Below are 26,322 nucleotides of genomic sequence, written 5' to 3'. Positions count from 1 at the left end.
ATAGAGTGGAAGAAGCTAAAGTACAGGATGTGATAATGTGTCTCTTACAAATAACATATATATATTCTAAACAAAGTACAGTACATAGCTGTACTGTATGAAATGCCCAGACCATAGCCTTTGTCTTTAGCTGATAATTTCTTTTGACTATTAAATAGACCTGTGAAAACTGAATAATATATTGCAGGCTAACACTAAACGAAGGTCATTTTGATTTATTGGCAAAAAATAAAAAAAAGGATGGGTGAGGGGGAAGAAAATGTTCATCTCAAACTGATTAAAGTGATTCCTTTTATTTTCTAGTTTGCTAACACTTTTTTCACCCCATTTATTATAGAATGTTGGCAATTTTTGAAGCAAAAGCAATTTTTGAAATTTAAAACATTTGAACTTGAAACAAAACTCAAAGTTGAATAAAAACAGATTTTAAATGAATTTTAGACCTTTGCAAGTTTTCTTTCCTCCCCCTAACAAAAATCTTTCCCTAAATCCACCCCAGATTTGCAAGGCTTTTCTGTTCCCTTGAAGCTGCATTTTTCAGTGAAGTAGATATTCACCAAAATTTTTACCCAGCTCTATTATTTAGTGTAGGGGTGGGCAAAATTCAGCCCGTGGGCTGGATCTGGCCTTTCAAGGGATTTTATCAGGCCCACAGTGGGTCCCTTGGCCCCACCCAGCCCAGGCGCAGGGGGCAGCCTAGGCAACTGGACTCTGCTTCCCAGCAGCCCTGGCATCAACAACTCCTTCTGGCTGTGACCACTAGTGCTGCAGCCACCGCGGGACCTGGCCCTGCAGCCGAGGCACCCTGGCCCATCTGCCCTGCATCCACCACTGGAGATGCTGGCTGGAACAGGCAGGCGGGTGCTCCATGGAGACCAGCCTGGGACCCCCACAGATAGGGTATGCTGAGCTAGGGGCATGGGATGGGGCCGCAGGTGGGCAGGAAGCAGCAACTGGATGTGGGCCAGGTGAGTGGGGCCAGGTTAGGGCTGGGGCCAGGATCATGGGGCTGTGACAGAGCAGGGCTGTGCAGGGAGAGGATCACAGCTCTGTCCTGGGCCCCAGCCCTGGCCTCTCACTATCAGCACCCCATGATCCTGGCCCAGGCCCCAGCCCTGCCCACTCATCCTGCTCTTGGACACTGCTCCTTGCCTGCCCATGGCCCCATCCCATGTGTCTGGCTAAGCATGCACTGTCTGCAGGGGTCCAAGCCAGTCTCCATGGAGATCCTGTCCCCCAGCCCTGTCTGGTGCTACTGGACCACTTAGGGAGCTTTTGTGATGGTGGGAGGCAGTGTTGCTGACCTGGCTCAGCACGGTGCGGGGAGGGTGCTGATGTGGTCTGCCACAGTTCACCAAATCTCTCTAAGTCGTCCTCCAGTCCAAATAATTGCTTGTCCCTGGTTTAGAGAGTGTCATTCATAGTTTTGTATCTCTCAAGATTCACTGGGAGGTGTCCTCAGGATACAAGTAACAGGAGCCAGGTTTCCAAGTATTAATTCCAGATTCCAAGTTTCCAAGGAATAAGATGCTGATGGATAAAAATCTGGCAATTGCGTTAAACAGAATAACTAAATCTGGATGCAGCATATTAATAATACTGTTCCCACTTTTTGAATTTTAGTTTCACTTGACCCTGGTATACTCCTAATACTGCAAAAGAATATTTTCCTCAAAGCACACATATATTTTTTTGTAGGTCGTAAGTATGACAAGAATGGAAATTTGGACCCTTGGTGGTCTACTGAGTCGGAAGAAAAATTTAAAGAGAAGACAAAATGCATGATTAACCAATACAACAACTATTATTGGAAGAGAGCTGGCTTACATGTATGTAAAATGCCAGTGATTGAAACCACTGGGTTTTTTTGTTTGTTTTTTCATGCATCCCATGACTCATGAAACTAGATTATTAATTGTAGTATTAATGACAAATGCTTGTTTAGATTAATTTAGCCATTTTCTATCAATGAATTGAGCAAAAGTGCTTTTCAAATGATTAGTTTAAATTATAACAGCAGAATCCTTTTATTAAAGCTTAAACTACTTTTCAGAGGAATGTAAATGGTAGGAGCAATATAATTGATGTGTGTGTTAGGTGCTCTCTCATGCTGATGTCATCACAGACTAGTGATATAGATGGAGCAATTGCAAAGTTTTAATAAGGAAGTAATAGTTTATAGTTGTGCTAAGTAACCCCACCTATGACTCCATAAATTAGTAAGTACACTAAAATGATAAAGGAGACCCACTAACTTATGGCATATTTAAGTCTGCTATTGTTTCTGTGCACACCTACAGAGACACCTTGCAGATCAGATGAATGAATATGGAAACAGGTATTTGAAGCAAGTTGAAGACTGAGGAAGCAAATATCAGTGGAATTACTTGTATTTTCTGTTATTCCTCAAAGTGTGCGGTTGACTAAAACTGTATATTTCTTGAACTGGAGGATAAACAGGCACAAATGGACTCATTGAAATCAGTGCAGGGGTAACTGGTACCTCCTGAGTCTGGAGGGGCACAATTTGTGGGCAGGGCTGGGGGTGGGCTAAAAGCCCCATATCCACTCTTATACTTAGGACTGGATTATGACAGGGTGGGACCCTAAACTAGGGGGTCCCAACCTTTCTATGCCACAGCCTGGCAAACTGTGAACCAGAAGTGGCCAGCCCGGCAAACTACAGACCACTGTCCGGAATACAGGCAAAGCTACCTCCATCCCCCAGGCAGGGCGGTGGGATCAAACCTCATCTATGGCTGCTATGGGCTCTGCAGGAGGAGCCATGGCTTTTCTGCTCAGCTCTGTGGGGCTGCAGTTTGCCATCCTAAGTGGTGCCAAATTGGGGGCCAATCTCAGGGGGGGCCATGTGCCTTCCCACCCCCTCTACCAGTCGCCTGTGAATCAATGGAAAAACACTCATTTGCTTCCATGGGGCCAGCATTTAAACATGGTTTGGTGTTGAACTCTCACTCACAAAACCCACCCTCTGCAATTTTTCCATTTCCATTTTAAAGTCAGGTTTAACTCACTTGCTCCAGCACCTTCTCACAGGAAATATATTGCTTAAATTACCACCCAGTTTTCAAACACATCTTTTCTAGGACTGTTTAAATTATACCTCTTATCTAAAAGGTTTTCCTCTGACCAATCAGAAATCCAGTGACCCAGGTTTTCCATAATATCTGTCAGCAAATTGAAACATGAAAGATCTCCAGCTGGTTATGCTCTGTCACCACAGAAGAGCCTCTTAAGACCTAAATCCAGTGATTCTCAACCAGGGTGTCAGGGCACCCAAGGGTGCCACAATATCTTTTGTAGGTTACCATGAGGTGTAAGGAGATACGCCCTGTGTGAAGAGATAAGCAGACAAGCACAGGTTCAGACTATTATGCAAATAGGCAAGCACTGTAATAAATAAGTTAATTTTTAAAATGAGGTGCTTGAGTCTATGAAGGGTTCCTTGAGTCTAAAATGGTTGAGGACTACTTATCTAGATGATATAATGTAGGAACTCACTCACTTCCTCCATGATGCTTTTGTTGGCTCATCCATCAGTCTTTCTTTCTGGAGGCTACCAGTGAGATGAGAAAGATATGAATCTTTCCCACTGAATAATTGCAGCTATTGCTGCTCAGGTGGGAGCTGCTATTGGGGCCATACCAGGACCATGGCTTCAGTACAGCTTTGCTGAGGTGGGGGAGTTGTAGTTTATCCTTTATACGGTACTTTGATTGGATCCTTTCAAATTGTCCCTCTTGGTGCTGATGACATATTTTCTTGCCTTTTCTTTGAATTTCTATCTGCAACAATGGACATTAAAGAGCTCCGTTTTCCACATGTAACTTACCTTTCTAACACGGAGGCATGCTGCAGGTTTTACATATTATTAGTCTTAAGTATCTTATGATATGAACATGTCTTTATTGAGATATTTAAAGAATGCAAAGGAAATATAGAGAGATATGCAGCCTCACGATTTGTATATATTGAAAATGCAATGTGTTGAGATAAAGGGTTTGTTTAAAGAGATTCTTTTGTTCTTCCATCATTTTCACAATCCTTTGTGGCACTATAATTTCTGAGATCTGACCCAGAGTCAAATGGAGAGAATTCCATTCATTACAATGGCTTTTCACCAAGCCTTCTTGCCAATCATAGTTTGTCCTTGCCTCATCTCAGAAACTATTTTTACATCATTTTATCATCTCTTCATGCTTGGCAATCAAGTTTGAAAATGGGATTCTAAATTTTATTCTATAATTCATTAGATGAATACTGTAGAATACAAGTGATTAATCACAAATGCAATTTGGTAACTCTAAGACTTTTATAGATGTGGCAATAATATAGATGCTCAGCTTGACAAAACAAAACCAAACCCTAGAAGTTCTTGAAAATGATAGTAACTCTTTGCAAGAAATCAGGTTCTGGGGTTTAACAAAGCATTTAAATGATACTCATATCTGTTTTGTTTTTTGGGAACCATGCTAGAAAATTAAAGTAAATTTCCTTTGTAAGTTTGTAAAACTTTTTATACACTATTCTTTCCCTGACATATTCTTCATCAGTGACTTGGATGAGGGTGTGGAAAGCACTCTGTCCAAATTCACAGATGACACAAAACTATGGGGCGAAGTAAACACATTGATGGGAAGAAACTGAATCTAGGTGGACCTGGACAGATTAGAGAAATGGGTAGAGAACAATAGGATGCAGTTCAACAAGGACAAGCGTAAAGTGTTGCACCTAGGGAGAGGGAATCACCAGCACATTTATAGGTTGTGGGATGACCTTCTCAGAAGCACAGCAGTGGAAAGAGATCTTAGAGTCGTTGTTGACTCCAAGATTAATATAAGTCATCAATGTGATGAAGTAATTAGCAGAGCTAACCTCACTTTATCATGCATTAACAGGTCCAGGGAGGTGATGCTTTCCCTCTATGCAGCACTGGTGAGGCTGCAGTTGGAGTATTCCATCCAATTCTGGGTACCGCAATTCAAGAGGGATGTGGACAACCTTGAGAGGGTCCAGAGGAGGGCCACTCGTTTGGTTAGAGGCCTGCAGGGAAGGCCCTATGAGGAAAGGCTGAGGGACCTGGACCTTTTTAGCCTCCTCAAGAGAAGGCTGAAGAGGGGATCTTGTGGCAGTATATACATTCACCAGCAGGGGACAGCAGGGGATAAGAGACACTTTGTTTACCAGGACACCCCTTGGAATAACCAGGAACCATGGCCACAATCTGATAGAGAGTAGATTTAGGTTGGACATCAGAAAGGACTTCTTCACAGTAAGGGTTAAAGAATCTGGAACAGGCTTCCATGGGAAGTAGTGCTCTCCCCTACCTTGGGGATCTTCAAGAAGAGACTGGACAAGCACCTGGCTGGGGTCATCTGACCCCAGCACTCTTTCCTGCCATGGGCAGGGGGTCGGACTCGATGATCCATTGAGGTCCGTTCCAACCCTAGCATCTATGAATCTGCGAAACTATGCTCCTTTATGTTGTACACTGATAGTTGTAATGTAGCTTTGTAGTAGAAAATAGAAAGTTATGTGAAGAAATAAATGTAGCTTCTCTTATTTAGGTGAAAAAATAAAAAAAGAAAAAGAAAAAAACTTTGCAAATTCCCAAATGTAACTAGAGCAAGATATGTTTCAGGAGAAATGAATGCTACTCATTGAAAGCACAAAACAGATTTTCTGGTGTATTGCTCCCGCTTTATACTATGTTGCCATTGGGATCTAAGTTCTAGGGTAACTGGCTGTAGGAGAGCAAGTAATTATTTACTGAGATGTATTCAATATAATTTTGATTTATTTTTGCATTGGAAAATAATTTTCTTTTCTGAAGCTGGGCAGATTTTACTGGCTAAGGATTTGGCTCATAACCTCTATCTGTTTTTTTTCCCTGTCTGTCAAAGTTGTCCTTGACATGAAGTTTAGAAACCAGTCAAATGAATTATGTTCCTTCATTTCATTAGGTAAAAGGGAAGAGGACTTTGGCAGAAAACATTGCAGACAATGGAGGTTTGCGAGAGGCTTTCAGGGTAGGCAACTGTTTTATTTCTTTATGCTAAGAGAAAAAAAAATCTCAAACAGTTCAGTAAAAGCAACTGCTCTTGAGTTCTGTATCTACTGAAGAACACTCAATATACCTCTCTCTTCAGGCCTATAGAAAATGGATTAAAGAGAAGAGAGATGATGTAGAAGAGCCTTTGTTGCCAGGCATTGAGTTCAATCACAACCAACTCTTCTTTCTGAGCTATGCCCATGTGAGTACAGGAAAACGTTTTTAAGGTGTTTGTGTCCATTACATTTCATGCTGTACAGGGAATAAAACCCTCACTTGGTTTTAAATGGAATCCCACCCACTTCTACCATTCCCATTCTTTTTCCAAACCTACTAATTTTTTTCTGCTATTTCTCTCTTGGTGCCTTTCTCTCCTGGGTCTTCTCCATGTTTTCTCTTATGCTCAACCTTTCCTACCCCTCTGTCTTTGCAACCTTGAGGTCCTGCCTATCTCACTGAGATTATTCTTTTGAGAATAGCTTGTTAGTCATCTGTTTCCCTTTGCTTCTCTACCAGAGGCATAACATGGAAAGAATGGCCCCAGGCAGTTTTCTCTCATCTGCCCTCCCTCTCCTGGCTTCCACATGGAGCAAGGGATGGCCCACTGGGATTTTCCTCCCCATCCTTCTGGCCCCACCACCCTGTAAGGCATGACTGCAGCAATTGCCACACTCGCTTAGCCCATGGTATGCTACTGCTCTCTAAACCCTTTTCTTCATCAGAGTGCATCCTCCCTCTGCCAATTTTTAAGTAGTTTAACTTCCTGGTGCTGTTGTAAACTGCAGTTAAACTACTGAAAGGTATTAGGGGGTGCCTCACTCTCATCTACTCCTTTCCTCCCTCCCCCTTTGCCCTTGAACTTTCCATGAAGTGGGGAGGTCAGAGCAGCAGTGGCAGTGTGGGAGTGAGTGTATAATCAAAACAGAAAACATAATTTATCAACTTTGAGTAAAACTCACCATTGTGCAGGGATCTTTGTACCCCTTAAGTCTTCCATGCTGAGGCTTTAAGTGATACAAAGTACTTTTGTCAACCCTCTGAACAGAGATTCATTTGATCCTGTTTAATGGCTCCAACTATTGCTCTGAAACAAAGTGAATGATCTCAGTTCTGTGCCCACTTCGGGTACCTTACCTACTTGTGCACATTCAGAAAAGAGGCACCTGTATAGTAATATAGATGTACACTAAATACCCTTGAAGTCAGGTTGTTTTACACAGAGCGTGGGTACTGAGCAAGCTCAGTTCTGGCATAGATTGTGCCTAACCTCTCATTATGGTCATTTATAAGCAGGGCAGGTACTACTAGTATGTTAGGAATTGTAAAGTAAGGCCCATTAAAGGAAACTTGAAAAATTCCCTTTTAAAAAAGAAACCAGTATTCAAAATAATGAGCTAATGTACCAAATGATATAGCTGAATCTCTAAAAAAAAAAAAACCACCAAAAAACCAAACCAAAACAAAACAAAAAAACACTCATGATAATTCATATAGAATGCACTGATATTTGGTAATTTTAAAGATGAGAGGGGGAGGGGGTGACTATTGAGATGTTGCAACTCAGGGCAAGGAGCAAGACTCATTCAATGTGAATCTCAAGGGAAAGAACTGGCAAGGAGACAAAGATTAGGTGCCTTGAGCAAGTAGGTGGAGGACAGCAAGCAGTTTAGAGACTAAAAAACAGGACAGTACCAACCCAGAGCTAAATAAGAAGTGTGTGGAGGTGAAAAATTTGGGGGATCTGGTTTCTTTCTGTCTTATCGATGCAATAATATATATACAAAATATAGCAGCATCCGCTACATTTTGAAAATATGCATTCAAAATAATGTGTGTTCTGCTTTCTCCTTCTGTTAGGTACGATGTAATGCCTTTAGACCAGAAGCTGCAAGAGAACAGATACATATTGGAGCTCACAGTCCTCCCCAATTCAGGTATTATTTACCTGGGTATCTGGACAGCTAATCAAGATGTGCAGTAGTACTGACATTACGGAAGGCATAGGAATGAAAGCAGTGTGAGCTCACAGAGGCATAGCTAGTGATTGGTGTGCTCTAGGCAGAGATGCCAGAGATTGGGGAGGTGGTGCTAAGTACCAGAGAGTCTTACCTCACCCTGGCTTCTGTTACTGCAGCACAAGATGCCCTTTACCCAGGTAGCTGCTGCTGTTGCTTCTGTAGCCCAGGCTCTCTGGGGTCACCATTCTGGTGCCCCCTCTAAACCAGTATCTGAAGCTGGTGCCCCACTCATACACATCTAGTAATACTACTGTAAGATCTGCTTGCATTTTCTTAGAGCTCAGTTATCTGTATGTGAATGCTTCTATTATCCTGACTTCTGTTGTTGTGAGGTTTGCACCACTCTTGAAATGTGTTTAGATTTGAAAATACTTTGATTTCCTCCATATTTCATGCTCCAGGCCTGAGCACAAAGGAGTCGGTTGTCTACTTCTGATTTCTATGTAACAGACTTTTCTCAGAGAAAGTTTCCATGTTCTAGGAATGCAAGACTCCTAGCTCTCTCTCTCTCTTTCTCTCTCTATCTCCAGTAATTATACAGTAGCTGAAATGTCTTAAACATAAATATATTTTCAAAAATTAGTCTCTGCTTGGTTAACTGTGGCAATAGCTGTATATAGTTCATGCCCAATTTATCAAACAGAATCCCTAGTGACTTCATTGCAGGTTACACAAGCAGAGCCCTCCAGAAGCAAGCCCTGAATATCTATTTGAAACCTTAATTTGAAGCTGTATTTTTTTATTGGGAGTCTAACGGTATATTATAATTCTCCTTACAAAACTGACCTTTAGACATTCTTACAGTAGTTGACAACAAATTTCCTTACTAGCAGAAAGCCTAGTCACTATAAGGAGAATTTTTTTCTGCCATGCTGAGCTGCATTGAAAAGTTGATTGCATACAGTGGGGAGAAAGTGCTCCTCTGCTGCATAATAAGGAGAATGAAAAAAGATGCGATTAATTACGTAATAGGGACATTTTTTGCCCTTAGCTGAGACTTCCCCTCATTTTAGTAGCACGCCAAATCTCAGATTAGTAAGTACAAAGAGGTTTAAAAACATAGGAGTAAACAACAGCAAACAAAATCTGATTCTGGCAGTAATGAAGTAATCACCCTTGATAGCACAAACAAATACAGATCTGGAAGAAGAGAATATGGGCTCTCTGTTGTAAGAGAAGGAATGATTCCCCACAGCTGGAGATGGTCTCTTCAGTTAGGGTTAAAAGGTAAACTGCTTCCTGTGCTATATATTTTGTGGGTGAAGAAAAAGAATATGATACTGATGCACCGATATTTTGGCATGGCTCCTTGGATGGTAAGTTAAAGCCAAATTCAGACATGATTGCTCAAAGTTAATCACATAAAGCTCCACAAAATTGTGCTGATCTTTGAAAAAAATTATAGCAAAACTGGTGGCTTAACCCTTTTCATGAAAGAACAAAATTCCCTGAAATTCCTAATTTCTCTGAAAGCTGAGAGTGGGCCGAGTAGAAATACAACTCCCACAAGTAGGAAAAAAAAGTAAGACATGAACCTTAAACGTTCAGCATCATTGTACAAAATGGATAGTGTATAATTTCAAATGAGCCCTGACATTTGTTTTCTTTATCTCTTTACAGAGTTATTGGTGCAATGAGCAACTTTGAGGAGTTCCGTAAAGCTTTTAACTGCCCAATAAATTCAACCATGAATCGAGGTTCAGAATCCTGTCGGCTGTGGTAGAGGGACCTTTCGAATTGTATCCTGAGAGGGGTCTATGACATAAACTGCTGTTTCTGAACTCTAACCTATTGCTACATTTTCAGAGCCTTATTCAGCAGTGTGGAGAATTAGCTTTCTTTTTAATGCATCTTCATTATGCCGGTAGATAACCTGCACAGATCTAATCACTGTCTGTTCTGGTTCTGGCAGCTTTAAAAATTGTACAAGAAGGGGAAAAAAACAACCCCGACATCCCTCCAAACCCTTTCTATGCTGGTTGCATTGCTGTTGATTGATAGTTGCATTTACCCATCCTACTTTCTGAGTCATAGGTCAGCAAAAGGTAAACGGTACAATCCAGTTTTAATCTGTTGCTTTGCAGGGGAGCTGAGCAAAATGTTCCTATACAAAATTAATTCCTTCCAGATACAGGAATTCATGAGATTTGTTGCATAGCCATCTCCAATCTGCTGTGCTACAACATTTTGATCACTCAGATTGTCATTGCCCAGCATGTCATAAATGATGCTGTGTGATGTCAAGACACAGGATTTTATATCAATTCAGTTTAACATGTCAGCTCAGTGCCTCAGGTTTTGGAATACTTTCAAGTTGGAATGGTTTCCATCTGCAGTAACCACACACAAGAGACAGTGTTATACCCTTGTTTCTTCACTTAATTGAAGAGCACGGTAAAAATCAGGAGAATTGTAATGGGCCTAGGGATGAGCACTCCTGACACTGCAACCACTTAATATAATATTGACTCCTGTTCCTAATGGGTGCAGTATCACTCATTCAGGGTGCATGTCACTCTTTTTTAGAGGGACCAATGGGTTTTGTGTGTGCCATTTATGTTTCACTTTAAGCCCTAGGCATTACTTACATCTAATGTTAATCTTGGCTCAAATGGAGCTTATGTGGTGCCCAGCGCTCAAAGCAGATGCACTAGCTATGCACACTAAGTTGAAATCTACCTGGGCCTATTAGAGAAGTGGGAAGCACAACTCAAGAACTTAGTATGCAAAGTTTGGCTTGTCTGCTTCAAAAGAAATGCTGAGAAGCAAACAGTTTTCCAAATATGGTAATGTAATTAGGCCAATTAAGTCCGTCATCTGATTTTCAGCAACAATATTCACAAAAGTGTGTTTAATGCAGTGGAAAAACTATACTACATAATAGTTATTAAGGAAAGGCCAATAAAACTGTGAGCTCTCAGAAGGAAATAGAGAGAGCTGGGTTTTATATATACAGATTGGGTATATCTAATTTTATGTAGAAGAATAATTCCACATTGGCAGAAGTTGGTTGGTATGGTTAAAGTCAGGGATGATTTTGTTTTGAGGGGCTGAACTGGATGATCTCATGAGGCCCTTTACAGCCCTATTTCTTATGCTCCTAAGTTTTATGTTAGTATTTTTTAACTACATTTTAAAAAGATCTTTCCCCTTATATTTGTCAAAGATGTTTTTTTTTTTCTGGCAAATTCTTTGTAGAAGTTGGTTTTAAACTAAACAAATGGTTTTTTTTGACAAGTGCCTATTTTCTGCATGTGTCATGGAAGAAGATGGGACACCATGGAAAATGCTCTCTGATCAGGGAGATAAGCCCATAGAAGAGAATGGCAGTAAATGGAGAGGGACAGACAGGCACCTGGGGTCTGAGGTGTTATGCAATGTCCTTTTAACCAAAATATTGTTGCTTTCCATAGCTTGCCATTTTAGTCACTCAAACATAGAGTAGTAATATTTTTCCTGAACTATCTTCCGAAGATACCATTCAGATTGTTGGTATGTGTTGTGGGGCCCTTACTCAAGCAAACAGTCCCTGACTTTTTGCAAGTAAGTCCTGTTGAACTGAACTGGACTTCTTGCATGATGAAGAGTTACATTTATTAAGTTGCTTAGTACCAAATACATTTGTGTTTGGACATATGGATATTAAGATTACTCAGATTTGCTTTGGATAAAAACCATAAAGATCAGGAGTGAAACCCTGGCCCAATTAATGTCAATGTCACTGCTACTGTTGACTTCAGTGAAACCAGGATGTGAGCCCAGATGCCTATCTCTACTCTCTCAAGCTATAGAGTACACAAACCCAGTTTCATAACAGTTGGCTTTCTGTTCAGATTTCTAACTCTTTCTAAGAAATTCTGCTGGATATAAATACAGCCAAAATAACTTCTAACACTTATCCTGTTAGTGCCAGCCTCAGCTCACAACTGAAGAAATGCAAAAAATGAAATTGGTAAAATTATCCAAATTGTTAACTGGCCCTGGAAAATCATTAGATACATTTTGAATGGAATGTTACATGATTTCATTCAAATTTGCTCAAACTAATTCAAATATAGAGTTGGGCACAGAAAAGCATATTCTTAAATACAAATTCTATGAGCAGTGTTCGCCAGTTTCAAAAATATCATCACACCTGTGACATGCAGTATGGATATGGATTAAATATGGCAGCATAATAATATTTGGAGATACATTATGGATGTAAAAGTGATATTACCCCTTCTCAGTCAGGACATAAATTAACAACTTGGACCTGGGAAGAAACTTCCTTTCCTTTCAGGTGTCCCGTAGTATACTAGCCTTTGTCAGACACAGGAGAGTAGATTAGATGGACCATTGGTTGGATATTTTACAGCATTTTCCATGTGCCTAAAGACAGTTGTTAGAAAGCTACAAAATTCTCATTCTTTAATGCCAAGGCCCACATGGCATTTAAGCCATTAACAGGTTGATTGTGCCTTAAGTAATAACCCAGCTGTATGTGCAAGTCAATTAAAGGCATGATAATTCAGTAAATGAGCCACAAAGTTATTCCACATATATGTGGATATATGCTATTCTTTTATAATGTAGAATGATTCTGTGGCTCATTTGTATCATGCCCAGGTTTGTAGTTGCAGTAGCCTGATGCCATGCTTGCTATGCACCCAGCTGATTGTCAGGTTGGGCTCCTCCTACATGCATGTGTGGCATGGCAGAATACATGACTCTTGGAATCAAAGATTAGATCCCATCATGTCTTAAAGTGAACATCTGTCAGGGGCCCAAGATAAAGAGATTCAGAGGAATTTATTACAAAGCCTCTTATAGTTTTAGTGTGCTTTGATTTTCCTGTGTTCTGCTACACAGACTACCACAAATGACTCAGTACATACAGATGCATGCATATATACAGAAGACAATAGATTCACCTTGTAGGAGGAGTTGCTTGCAGGACAAGGGTCAGATAGACAATTTGAGTTTCAACTAAATATCTAGGGGTCCATAAATCATCATTGCTTCTTAAAATAAGATTTGGGATATAAAAATTACAAACGATGCCATGAAGAATTTCAGCCATCCCACTCTTAGTAAGTTGAAAAGGAAAAAGATAAAGAGAAACAGGACACAGGGTTTGTCCCTCTTCTATCCATTACTGCAACATCTTGGTGATGTGTGGTGCCAGAGTGGCTAAGATTTCTTGCTACAGCTCTAGAGGCTTGAGTATGTGCTCCACTGTAGACTCATTGCAAAAGCAACCCCCACCCAACCCAGCTGTAGATTTGTACCTGACTGTACAGGCTGGGGAATCAAAGGTGGCTAAATGTAATACCAGCTACTTCACTCCTTTATGTACCCTTGCCCATAGAAACTGATGTGCCATAACCATACTTAGTTCAGGCATTTGTTAAATTTGATTCCTGTACCTTTGTGGTGCTTAACCATCTAAGCAGGTGCTATTTCCATGGAGATAGATTCTTCTTCATTAATTTCAATGTGACAGCTCATGGAGTATAATGATTCTCTTAGGTACCAATGGTGCCTTCCCCTTAAAGGCCTGAAATCTCACTTTTGTCTTTTTTAAATGTCGCTCTTGCTGATCCTGGGAGTTTCTAGGTCTTTCCAGGTTGCTGCACATTACATCTCTCTCCAGGTTTAAAAGCCAGCCTTGATGCTAATAATCAAAATTGAGCTTTAACTTGTGTTTAGTCAGTTAGTTAGTTATTAAGTGCCCAATGGAAAACAAAACCAAAGATACTTAAAATATTCTTCAGATTTATGTTAACCAAATGTCCTTGAAAAAGCTTCATTACTAGCAAGGGAAATTTTTGAGAAATATTCACTGCCAGAAATTGTTCCAGGAAAGGGAGCAGTATAGGCATTTGGGCTGTAGCTGCCGCTTCTCTCCTGCTCTCCGTGCCTTTCCCAGACCTGTGATTACTCTGGAAAAGGCACAGGGAGTAGCAGCTGCTCCATTCTCCCTGGTTCTGGGAAGTAGTGGGGCAAAGTCCCCTGCCCACATCTCAGACAGGGAACCCCACACACAGGACTGAGCACAAGGCCCTTAAAATGTCATGTGTTGGGAAGGAAGCTCCCAAACTGCCCAGTTTGGGGAAGAGGCAGGAAGCAGTGGCTGCTGTTCCCCTTCCCTCTCTGACCTATCCAGTGGGGCAAAGATCTCCTCCCATTCCCTGAATTGGGAACTGTCTTTTTTGGGGTAAAGGCAGGGAACAGCTACTATTGCTGCTCCCCTCTTCTCCCGAACCAGGCCAGGAGGGGAGCATGCAAGTATTCACTCTTGTGAGAGAGTTTCTCTTGCAAGGGAGATCTTACAGGTTGAGACCTGAAATATCTTTCTCCTAGAGGAGACATGTTTCTCCTGGGAGAAATTGAATCCATGCCTGTATGCTTGTATAGTTTCTACTGGTAGAGCTTCAGTTTTCCCCGTAGAAGCATAAAACCTGTATGCGGCCAGTGTCTCATGAGCTCTTATTCATTCCCACTATCTCTGGACTCTCTTGTAACCAATGTCTGCTTTCATGACGGCCCTTCCTCTATACCTGCAGTGCTGTGCTTTAACACTGCCAGCCTACCAACTAGACCTAGACTTGGACCTAAATCCAGACCCACCAACTGCACCTAGCTTACCAAATGATTTCACAATGTACAGCTAGTACCTGCAGCTTCAAAATTGCACACATTTTTTGGAAAATACTGAAAATCAATATTTGTCCCTCATCAAAAGGGCCACAGTACACCCCAAGGTGGAAGGTCTGACAATAATCCTTTTAGCATCCTTCTCATTTTAAATACAATTCTTTATTTTCAAATGTTTTTGTTTGTTTGTCCAGTATTCAGACATTAGCTTCTGGTCAGGGTTGACAAAAAATAGATAAAATTTATCCAATATGGGCATTGTAGTGTGTGAGCTCAAAGAAATTATCTCTGTTACAACTCAAACCAAAAATGAAAATATATGAACCCCTGCCCCCCACTCCCTTTACAGATTTGGCTCTTAAGTATGCAAGCCCTTAATGCTTAGGGCATGTTTCCTCCACCTCAGGACTATGCCAGAGAGTGCAAAAGCCCCCCACCAAAACCTATTTAAGCAGTGCTAGCACCTGCCAATAAACATAGTCAAGATAGCTAATGAGCAGCACTGGGCAAGTGCCCATCAGCAGCTACATTATATTTCGGGACTCTAGCATGGAGTTGGATGCTCTGTGGCACTCCTTAGCATAGTTGAAGATGTAAGCATGCCCTCAGGAGACTTATGTACACGCTGAATTTTCCATGCTGAGTATTTCCATCAACTTTCTTGGTGCTTTTTCCAGTATGTGAAGTTATGCATGTGTTTAGCTCTTTGAAGAAGCAAGATCTTATGAGCTCATCTTTACACACATGAGTAGCCCCATTGAGTTTATGCACATGTGTAATGGACTTACATGCATAAATGACTGCTGAATTAGGGTGATGAGCTGGAGTACAGAAGGGGCAATAAGTCTTAAACTAGTTAATATAAAAGTCCATCTTTCCCCTTGTGCAGGGGAACTTTTACGGTTTTAAATGAGGAATTTGTATTCTTATGCTAAATATGCTTATTTATAAAATATTCCAAAGGTTATGTACAAGTTTTCTTCAAGTATTATTCAACGGGTCCCACAGATGGGGGATTTATTACAGATTCAATTGCTGTAAAATATGTAATTATCTAAAAAGGAATAGTAAATACCAGATGACTCAAGAGGCAGAGCTGCATCTGATATGTCTTTTTTACCTGGATTTCATTTTTCTGTCAGTCTATTGTATTTCCTACTTGTTTCTCTTTGCATAAAAACTTGAGTGAATAAATTACAAACAACTGATGAATTTAAAAAGCTAGATTACAGCATATACTGTTTGGGATCTGGCTATGTTTCCAACTTGAAAAAGTCATTGTTGTAATGTGTAATATTTGTAAAATGTAATAAAGAACAGAAAGATCTGGCTTACGTGGTCCCAGGTTTTCAAGGCAATGATTGTTATTTATGAGGAACATAAGACTGGAATGGACTTCCTGGCTCAGACTCTTCGTGCTGTCCCAGGCAACCACGTCATATAATCTTGTTCATTAATGAATCAAGCTCAGTTTCTTTCTTGATTTCTTGTTCTCACTACGTGTATTGGGCAGCTGTTCCAGAGTGGTACTGGTTTGATAGTTATAAATCTCATTTTCATTCTAAATGTATTCGCCCAGTTCTTCCCTTCCCCCCTCTCTTTTTTTCCCCTTAGCTTAAAGAAGTTTTTTCTCTCCGTTGTTTTTACCTTCTTGAAATATTTAGACAGAGCCACCCTTTCCCCTCTAAGCTCCTGTTTTGCTAGGCTAAAAAAGTCAAGCCCTTTGAGCTGTTCTTGTAAGGTAGGCTCTCTATTGCTCTGATCTTCTGAGTGCAAGAGTCATAAATTCACCCCATGTCCCGGGCTGGATCCAAACTGTGGCCCTTGTTGCTGGTTGGATCCACACCTGTCTGCAGTAGGGTAGGCAGTGGGGAAAGCAATGGTAGTGGTGGGGCTCATCCCCTGCCCCGCCTGCTGCTGAAGGCCATCCCTATAGCCTTAAATTCTACAGCAGGCCCTAACTTCTGATCCTGAATTTTGGAGCCCACCAGGAACCTTGTGGGTTGGAGGAAACAGCTCTGCAGACTGGATCCCACTCAAAGGCCCAATGTTGGAGAACTCTGTTTTATAGATTGTCTCTGCACCTGTTCTGTTTTAATTATTTTTTCTTGAACGTTTCCCCAGAATTGTACAATGTAAGGTCTTCCCACACTTGCTGTATTATATTGTACAATAGCATTACTACTTCCCTATTTCTCACGAAAATATCTGGTCTCATAAGCAGCCTATACAGGTGCTTGGGAGGAGGAGGGTAGGAAGGGCATTTTCATTAGAGTGGTTCCCAGACAGTTGCTCTAATTAAAAGGGCTCACCATCATGTGTATTAAGCCCTTCACATGTTTCAAAATGGCCACTGCATTATCTAATGCCCATTCAGTGAGGTTTAGATAAAGTGCCCCAGTGGCCATTTTTAAATGCATGGGGGCTTAATATATATGATGGTGAAGCCACACTGGAGTGTTCTAATTAAAATGTGGAACAGACTCAATTAATCAGCTTTGCTCTGCCATGTTCTAATTAGAATGTGAACCAGCATGTATATAGGCAGTCATATATCTTAGGATGATGTTCAGCTCTTTCACAGCAGATCACACTTTCACTTTTTGCTCACCAGGGCTCAGGACTGGGCAAAAAAGTCATACCTGGTGAGAGACCATCTCAGTCTCAAATCTTCTGGGGTGCATCTGTATTAAAGGGCCTCTGCTGCTAGTGGAGATGCACCCCATGTTGGGAAAAGGCACCTGCAAATATTTTTCTGATGGTTTTGCTATGCTTCCTGCCTCCATCACATAATCCAGAGATCAAAAACCAACACTCTGCGGGTCAGATCTACTACACCAAGCAATTTCCTTGAGCCCTCAAAGCTCAGATATTGGTAGTAGTTTGGTGGTGGAAGGATTCTGTGGCAGTCTTGTGTGTCGATGGCAAGAAGCATCAGTGAAGAGAAGTGGTGGTGGTGGCAGAAGTTCTGGCCTGCCTCAAACTGATCTGAGTTACTTTAGATCACCACTCCTAAAAGGTTGCTGACCCCTGAGAAAAGTTAAGATGAATATTTTCTTCTCAGTCAGCCTGCCTGCATCTACACTACGGGTTTTGTTGGCATAGCTCATGGCTACGGTTGTAAACTTTGACTTGGGCTTTCTTATTCCAGACCCACATTCTTATAGCAATTTCAAATGTAAATTTAGACTTTTTAATATCATCACTCTTGTCCCGCATTTTCCACTTATTGTTTTCCACTTATTGTTGTTTGATTTTGATTTGAAGGCAAGGGAATAGCTTTTAATATTTTATCGGAATTTATATTTGTCAGGGAGTTAACAAGTTTTTAAAAAAAAATTTAAACAGTCCATGAGCTTGTGTTGGACAATGCACCTTTCACGCAGACACTACCTGGGCACAAGAACCCCCCACTAGTTGATACCAGTGGAGGATCAGGGCTCTAATACCTGAGAGACTATCTGTCATGCTGAGCTTCTATAAAAAAACCCTTCCCTATGCTGAACAATGACTAAAATCCATAGTTTATGTAGTACAGCAGAAGCCTGCTTCACTAATCAGATAATTTAATCCTTTTTAAATATTGATATATATTTTATAAAGAAACTAGAGACTTTCCAGTGATTCTGCCAACACAGCACCACGTTTTATTGAATATATCATCAAAGCTGGTGGTTAATTGAAGCTGGATAATGTGTTACACTAATATGTGATCACAGAAAGGGATAAGTAGATATAATTCTAATCGCCCACAAGAGCTTTGTTTGAATACATTTATAGGAATTCATGTGTGCATGCATGCACGCATGCACACACGCGCGCACACGCGCACACACACAATTGCTACTTATACAAGACAGATACACACATGCACAGCTACACTATGTTGTTATAGATCATATGTGGTTTGTGAGTTTATACTGTATAAATAGTAACTGGTTTGTGAGCTTAAGGAACAGACTCTTCTGAAAACATGATCGAGCAATTCATTGGACTCCCTAGTGGTTTTTTTTAACTGATATTGTTGGCAGGCTGGATCTGCCTTGTGTGAAGAAGGATGGGAAAAGGTTTTAAAAGTGATTTTTAGGCTTTATTTTAGTAAGTGGCATGCCTATCTGCAAGGGGAATGGTGGTTAATATGTGGGTGGTACATGATCCCATTCTGACCAATCAGTACCAGAGGTTTAAATATAGAAGCATGTAATAATTTTGTATTCTATCTTTTCATACTGAAGCCAGGAATGTGTCCAGACAAGATAAGTAGCCTACTGTTTTCCCCACAGTCTGTCCACTCTTTCTGGCTTTCTATTTTTTTCTCTCTCTTGAGCACAGATACAAACAGCTTCAGTGAATCAATGAACACTCCTTAATGTCCCCATTCAGGAAAGTATATTGTCATCTTCAATAGGTCATAAGAACATACTGGTGTGTTTTGCACTGTTTTCCATAACAGTGGTGTACTGAACCACATTCTAAAGGTTTAGTGTGTCCTTAAGTAGTCATCTAAGTCAGGACTTCAGTGTTTGCATTAGGAGAGAGGTGATGTTGAAACACCAAGTATACGCTGAATGCAAGCATTAAAAAAAGGATATTAGAAAAATCTTTTTACCTCTTGTATATCAAAGAAAACTTTTTTTTTTCTTCAAAATCTAGTCATGCTGCTTGAAAAGCTAATATATCTTTACAGTATAGGAAATTTGAAAATCTAGATCATGCATATAAAAATACCAGAAAACTGGGGATACAAAGTATTTTAGAAGTAATACAGTTTTGGAGCAAAATGCTGGCCCCACTAAATTCTATGGAGATGTGCCATTAAGATCAGTGGTGCCAGGCTTCATCCTTTCCTTACAACAGTATATAGGGATAGATGTTACTGACTTGGGATTGGTTTTTGACAAACAGGTTTTATATAGTCCAGAAAGAAAAACAGTACCTTAATGGAGTTTTAAAAAAAAAGCAATTCTGCCTAGTTCTGAATTGTTTGAATAATGACTCATATTTTTCTCTGACAAGTTCTATGTTTGCAACTGCATATGTTTTTATAAACTTTAACTCAATGTATTTGCCCTTATTTCAGTATTATAAAATGAGTGTGTAGCACATTCACTACATAGAATATGTCATGGGACTTCACCCCTAGTCTTTTCCATCTTGAGATAGCTTTTAGTTCAACGTAAATTAGCTTCTCTGACAACCTAGTAACCTAGTGCTATGATATCACCTACTGTAGACATAGGATGCCTGGTTCTATGTCTGCTTCTTAGTACAGAGTAAAATTCTGGGTAAATTACTCCCTGGTAATTTGGGTTTTGTGTCTGCACCCTGGAATGTGCTCCACAGTTCTCAAAGTACTTTGCAAAGGAGCTAAGTAGCATTATCACTATATGTGAGAGGCAAGGTTTTTTTGGGGGAGAGGTGATATCTTTTATTGGACTCAATACTCACCCTTCCCTAATATTGAGGAAGGATACCTTGCAACCTGAAGGGTCTAAAAACCACTTGTCTAAAATCTCTTGCAACTGTACAGTTGGTCCAGTAAAATATATCACATCCGCAAAATGCTTGACCCTCAAATATTTAATGGACCAACATAGCAACAGCATAAATCCAACACTACCATTGTTACCATTTATCAGATTGGTAGACTTGGGTATGGAGAACTGAATTGACTTGCCAAAAGCCAGTAGCAGATCTAGAAAGATAATTTGTGTCTCTCAAGAAGACCAATGCCTGCCCACCAATTCATGCTGCCTCTTTGAAGTTTGACAGACTGACATTGAAAACCATGAAAGAGTTATGCTATGGGGAAAAAAAAAACCCATGACCCTTGGTGTTTTAAGATCACTTATCAAAGATCACTTTCAAGTGTCTTTGATAGGTATGTGTGTATGCACATACATGTTAACCATATGATTATTTGGTTACATAGAGGTAAGACAATCATGGAAGGCAATCATCCTTGACTGCAAGGGATTGCCAAAGATGATTATTTACTCAGTTTCTTGGGTAGGTTGTTTTAGGCTATCATGAATAGACTGGCCCCCAGAACCCAAGCTGCCCATGGGGTTGTGTGTGTGTGTGTGTGTGTGTGTGTGTGTGTGTGTGTGTGTTTACAAGTTTACTTTTTTATAGGCAGATATGGGGGGATATTACATATGAAGAGAAAAACACTTCAATGATTTCATCAGCACAAAATGTCCAAGTAATAAATGTGCTTGGGCCCTGTCTATATAGCCTCAACCACTGCTATAGCTGGTGACTGCTGGCAAGAGTAACTTTTCCTGGGATAGATGGAGTCCTTACAACATTGCTTTGTTAGCTTGGGGAGAGAATAATGTGAGAAGAGTCAGCCTGCAGTCTGGCTACACTGGAGAGTGTATATATTAACTACAAGTGTCAGTGAAATGGCTCTTTTCCCCCACTCAAAGTTATGACGAGGAAGAACATCTTTCTACTTCTTTCTAGAAACATGACTGCATCATTAGCAAAAATACAGAGCCATTCATTTTCCTAAAAATAGGGACATATCTACACTATCCATTTCCTAAATTTAGGAAATTGGAATTTAGGAAATCTATGGAAATGGTGTTCTGGAGGTCATCACATGGCATATGCATTTAGCAGCACAAAAGGAATAAGGTATCAGAGCCTCCAAGGTGCCAGGGTGTTAAGGGCTACTGTGTTCTCTGTATGCCCCGGACAGGTGAGTGACAAAAGGCAACAGGGAGTGGAGGGGAAGAGTAGAGCTTTGATTCACTCCCAGTTCATTCTGGTGCTCAGCACGAGGGAGTGAACAGACCTAACAGTTTCTCTCTCTCTGGAGCCATAAAAAGACTCCTTGGTTGTTTTGTGGTCAATACAGAAACACTTTGTCTCCCTTAGTCTGGGCTATACCATAATGTCAAAGCCTTGCTCATCCTTAATAACTATTACTCCAGCTATTCAGAATTTAATAGAGGGAGAAAAATATGGCATTTTCCTTTAATGAACATTTTAGTTAATTCAGCTGGGCTTTTTTCATTTGTTTTATTTTCAGCTCATCAGCAATGAGCAGTTTAGAACTGCAAGCACAGTATTCTTTGCAAGAACAACATGTGTTGAAGCAATCAGTGTGTCTTTATCCTTGTATTTATTCAGCTTTGTTTTAATAAATCCAGTAATAGGCTTTCAGAGACAATGAAGGGAAAAGAATAATCTAAAACAAAGTGGTTGAAAAGAAGACAATGTGCAGAGAGTAGGGGAGAGACCTTCCACTGTGATTTTGGAGGTCTGTGCAGCTGTTTAATTCTTTAGCAGATTTTAATCAACTCAGTTACGCTGGAAAGCAACAAGATTCTACAACAGAGTGGCTATAATCAGGCAAAAGAGCAAACAAAGGGGAGCTTTCCTTACTTAAGTTCCTTTGCTTTATTTTCTCTCTCTCTCTCTTCTCCCCCCGCCCTTTTCTCCGCTTTTACAAAGAAAAACACCATATTAATCCATTTTAATTATAAACTCATCCATGCAGGTCTGTAGATAGAGAAGTAATTTTACTCTTTGCCCAGTATATCATTTAATCAAAGGTTTCCTAAATACTTTCAGGATTAGCACTGCCGTACCATTCCAATTGCCATCAGGGTATAATGGCTTTTCTAGCTGCCTTGAAAAGCTCTAATTGGATGTGAGCCCATCCTTTAAAGAGGGATTAGCAACTCATCTGCAGGCACTTATAGCTAAATTTCAGGCTTTGACTCACTTTTTGCATTTGCATTTGTACCCATGAAAATCAAGGCCCGGCTCATGCAGAACAATGAGAAATTGGTGCCAAAGGCAACAGTTGAGACCAAAATTATCCCTACATGTACCACTTAAAACTATGTTCCACCTTTAAATACATTCAGGTTGTCCAAGTGGTGGCCCTTGAGACAGGGGTGACTGCACGTTGCCAGCACTGCTTGTGGGGGAGCACCATGCAGGCAGCATCCATGCAGCTCACATGGTGGTGGGAATTGGGTTGCAGTGGCAGGGCAGGGGAGGATGCTCTACAAGGCAGAGGGGAAAATCCCAGGAGCCTGTCCCTGCAGATATGGTTGGTGCATTGTGCATCTCCTGGCTATAGGAAAGTTGGACAGCTCTGAAGTACATGATTTTTCTAAGACACTTATGAGTCTTTCTACATGAGAATGAACATCCCTCATGTTCATTGATAACAAACTCTCTCAGCTGTTTCTGAAGCTTGAGCACTGGATTCCTCTGCACAGACTGTCTCTTCATCATGATGCAAAATGTCCAAGTGCAATGGGAAACTGAAAGGTCGTAACAGATTTTAAATGGCATTGACTTTAATTTGAAAATGGCTGGAGGGAAGTGAAGGAAGAAGCGGCATTTGCTAATGGATATACTGGGCTGTCTAGCTAAAAAAAAACATCCTTTGGTTCAGCTACAGGATGTGGCCTTAATGGGTGACGTTCTTTGGCCTGTCTTATGCAGGAAATCAGACTTGATAATGATCCCTTCTGGCCTTACAATCTATGAAACTAAAAATAGTTGCTATTATTCTTTTTTCTTGTCCTGCAGAGAGCAATTCCTCTTACTGGCCTTTGAAAAATTACATTATAGTTTTAAAGTTTGCAAAGTTTGCAAAAGCACTTAAATGACTAACTGTCTGTCTGCTACACCTGAGGCTTCCTCTCAGTGCCGCGCCCCCCCCCCCCCCCAAAAAAAAAAAAAAAATTGTTGTGCTTAACTTGCTGTGCCTAGCTTCCTGTAACGGGAGGTCTGAGGAAGAATATTTTACAATTGAAAACTTGTCTAACTGTATTCCAACTACATAGTTGGTCCAGTAACAGATATCACCCTAAGAAATCCTTGTAGCTCACCAGCAACACCTGCATCTTCAAGGCAAACCTAACCCTTGCTATCTACCAGCATCTGCAGGTAGGAGAGGCAGAACACACTGGCATACAGGCAGTGCTGCACTAGTCTGACTACTCTACTTCCAGCTCAGAAGACTGTGCATGTGGATTAACTATGGCATGTCTCAAGATGGTGCTGTGTCACACAATATAAACATACCCATAGAGTGAGCAAAGAGGCCAACAGAGTGGGTATATTCGCTGGTTATTTTAGAAAAAAATTATGGGATCTTGATCTTCTTTATAGACTTACATGAAGTAAAATTAAAGATGGGTGGGAATTCATGACAGAGATGGAGAAAAGGTTTTGGGATGGATATTTGCTCTGATGCTTCAGCAGGATTCTGGTAGATACCTTTAGAAAATACAGAGTCCCTATTTGTGCATGTTCCAAAACCCCTTTGGGAGACAATGTTACATTAGGCTTTGCAATTAGTACAGTAGCACAATAAGCAGTGGGTGACCAAGTCATTGGCACCCATTTAGAAGGGATGAAAGAATAGTGGCCACCACTACTACCAGCCCAGCCACCACTGCTGCTATCCAGGGTGAAGATCTGGTAACTCTGATTTGGTACCCATAATGGGTTTGTGTTTGTTTGGATGGAATATAGGGTACTAGAGTTTTCTAGAAAGACATTTTATTCTGTGGAAAAACAGTAAAAGAGCACTTCTGGAGATGCTGAACTGCTTCAAAATGAGCCAGAGCTGCTGGGCTAAAGCTAAATGAACACACACACACACACAAAATCTAAGTTTTCTGTAATGGAAGTAGCATATCTAAGAGAGAAGGTAATGCAACAAAGTGTGCAAAAAGGTCACAGTAAAAGTTAGATCATCACCAGCAAACCTTCTGTAAGGAACACATTAGAGCACTTGGCATAAGTGCCTCCATCCTGTGTACATCCTCCACTATATAAAGATCAGAACTATTTCTTATTGCTATAAATGTAAATACAGAATAGAAATTCTGAGTTAAGTAACAAAAATGTGGCTAAAAGCAAAAGGCCCCCAAAGTCTGTTTTTGAGTGACTGCAACATGAACTTTTGGGGACAGTTAGCTTGGTCAGCAAAGGAAAGAAATCCATTAACATATCCAGGGGAACCTGATAAGATTAAACATAGCACAAGGCCTTAAATTAGATATGCAAACATAATATATCATAGCTTTTACATGTTGGTAGGAATAATTGGTGTAATCAAATGTCCTAGATGTAGTTTGCATAGAAATATTTCTGTTCGGTTTCTTAGGTTGTAAAAAAAACAGAGAAGCCTTGTCAATGAAAGCCATAAATAAAGTAAGAAGCAAACAAATTGGCGGCACTTAACATTCCAGTCTGGCAAAGGAAAGAGATAAGGAATCCTTCTTGCCAGCAGTGGAACTTTCACGGAAACATAAATCCCAAATAACTGATATCTTCTATATAAACAAGAGAACTGGTTCAGTCCTGTTCCAAAAAATTCTGTAAAACAAAGATATTTGAATATATTCAATTAAAGTGTAGAGTAATCATTAATGATTGTATATCTGTGGTTGTAAACCTGGAGAGTTTGGAGAATAATGGACCTGAGTTGCCAGAAAACTGAACAACTAGCAAAACTCAAAAATCCAGGGTATGACCTACTGCCATCCTCCCAGGCAGGAATATGTTTTTGCATTTCCATTGCCTCATCTGAATGCTAGTTAAACTTAAGTTTAACTTACTAATAAATTGGATCTCCTGAGAAGGACAGGCATGTTCTCTCTTTATTTCAGGGCCCAGTCTGACAAAGTAAGCTCCTTTTGTCCAAACCTGGGGATAGACAGCCTCCCTTCATCTGCTCCCAGATGCATAAAGAGGAGCAAAAGATTCTCTGGAATGGTAAACTATATAAAGAAATGTGTGCCTAATATGGCTACCTGATCCAGCAGCCTCAGGATGTTACTATGCAAAGATGGCCAATTAACATGATGCAAACATTCATGGAGAGTTTGAGAAATTGCAGCAGTTAATTAAAGAAGCCCCTATCCTGAGATGCTATGCGCTTAATTGGAGAAGGTGGCTTCTTAGTCCATGGATGACCTAGACATCTGCTGGGAGGATCAGTCAGCCAGGCCCGAATGCTCATGTAAGTTTTTAGCCTGAATACAAGACCTCCACCTAACCCAGGAGGTACACAGTCCAGAGGAAATGCCTTTCTGGACTTGGTCCTTGCCACAGGATCTGTGACTGCATGACTATCTAGGCGTTAGTGACCATCGTCTGCTGGAATTTACTATCCAGTGCAGGGTGGTGAAAGCAAGCAGTAAGGGAAAAGTCCTTGACTTCAGGAGGGCCTCAATGACATGGGAGTCCAGGATGGGTGGTTGTTCCTTAAGAAGACAATCCTCCGAGCTCAGAGGGAGTCAGTCACAAAGTGAACCAAAGGGGCAAGAGTGCTAAAAAAGCCCCCTTGGCACAGTAAAGGCATCCAGGAGGGCTTGAGGGCAAAAAAGGTGGCATACAATCAATGGAAGCAAGGGATTATCACCAAAGAGGATTACACCTCCGTTGCTCATGATTGCAGGGAGGCAGTGAGGAAGGCCAAGGCAGAGACGGAACTAGGGCTAGTGACCAGAATTAAGGATAACAAAAAGTCCTTTTTCAAATACATAGGGAGTAAGTAGAAGGCACCAAGTAACATGGGGCCCCTACAGGACAGGCTTGGCAATCTTGGCA

At 40.7% G+C, this 26,322-nt stretch overlaps 1 protein-coding gene across 2 annotated transcripts in view; it reads left to right on the top strand.

The window, feature by feature from the left end:
* PHEX (phosphate regulating endopeptidase X-linked) overlaps nucleotides 1-16,057 on the top strand; it is a 176,973-nt gene extending 160,916 nt beyond the window's left edge. For both annotated transcript variants that reach the window (XM_006260602.4, XM_059720851.1), the window contains 5 exons: nucleotides 1,699-1,829; nucleotides 5,982-6,047; nucleotides 6,168-6,272; nucleotides 7,928-8,004; nucleotides 9,709-16,057. In XM_006260602.4, the coding sequence (XP_006260664.1) occupies nucleotides 1,699-1,829; nucleotides 5,982-6,047; nucleotides 6,168-6,272; nucleotides 7,928-8,004; nucleotides 9,709-9,811 (482 nt within the window). In that variant the 3' untranslated portion in view covers nucleotides 9,812-16,057. The remainder of the gene's footprint in view (nucleotides 1-1,698; nucleotides 1,830-5,981; nucleotides 6,048-6,167; nucleotides 6,273-7,927; nucleotides 8,005-9,708) is intronic.
* Nucleotides 16,058-26,322: the final 10,265 nt, after the last annotated feature.

The sequence above is a fragment of the Alligator mississippiensis genome, chromosome 1 (assembly GCF_030867095.1).
Source record: "Alligator mississippiensis isolate rAllMis1 chromosome 1, rAllMis1, whole genome shotgun sequence".
NCBI lineage: Eukaryota > Metazoa > Chordata > Crocodylia > Alligatoridae > Alligator > Alligator mississippiensis.
Note: the sequence above shows the minus strand (reverse complement) of the source record. Positions and strands in the feature narration are given on the sequence as shown.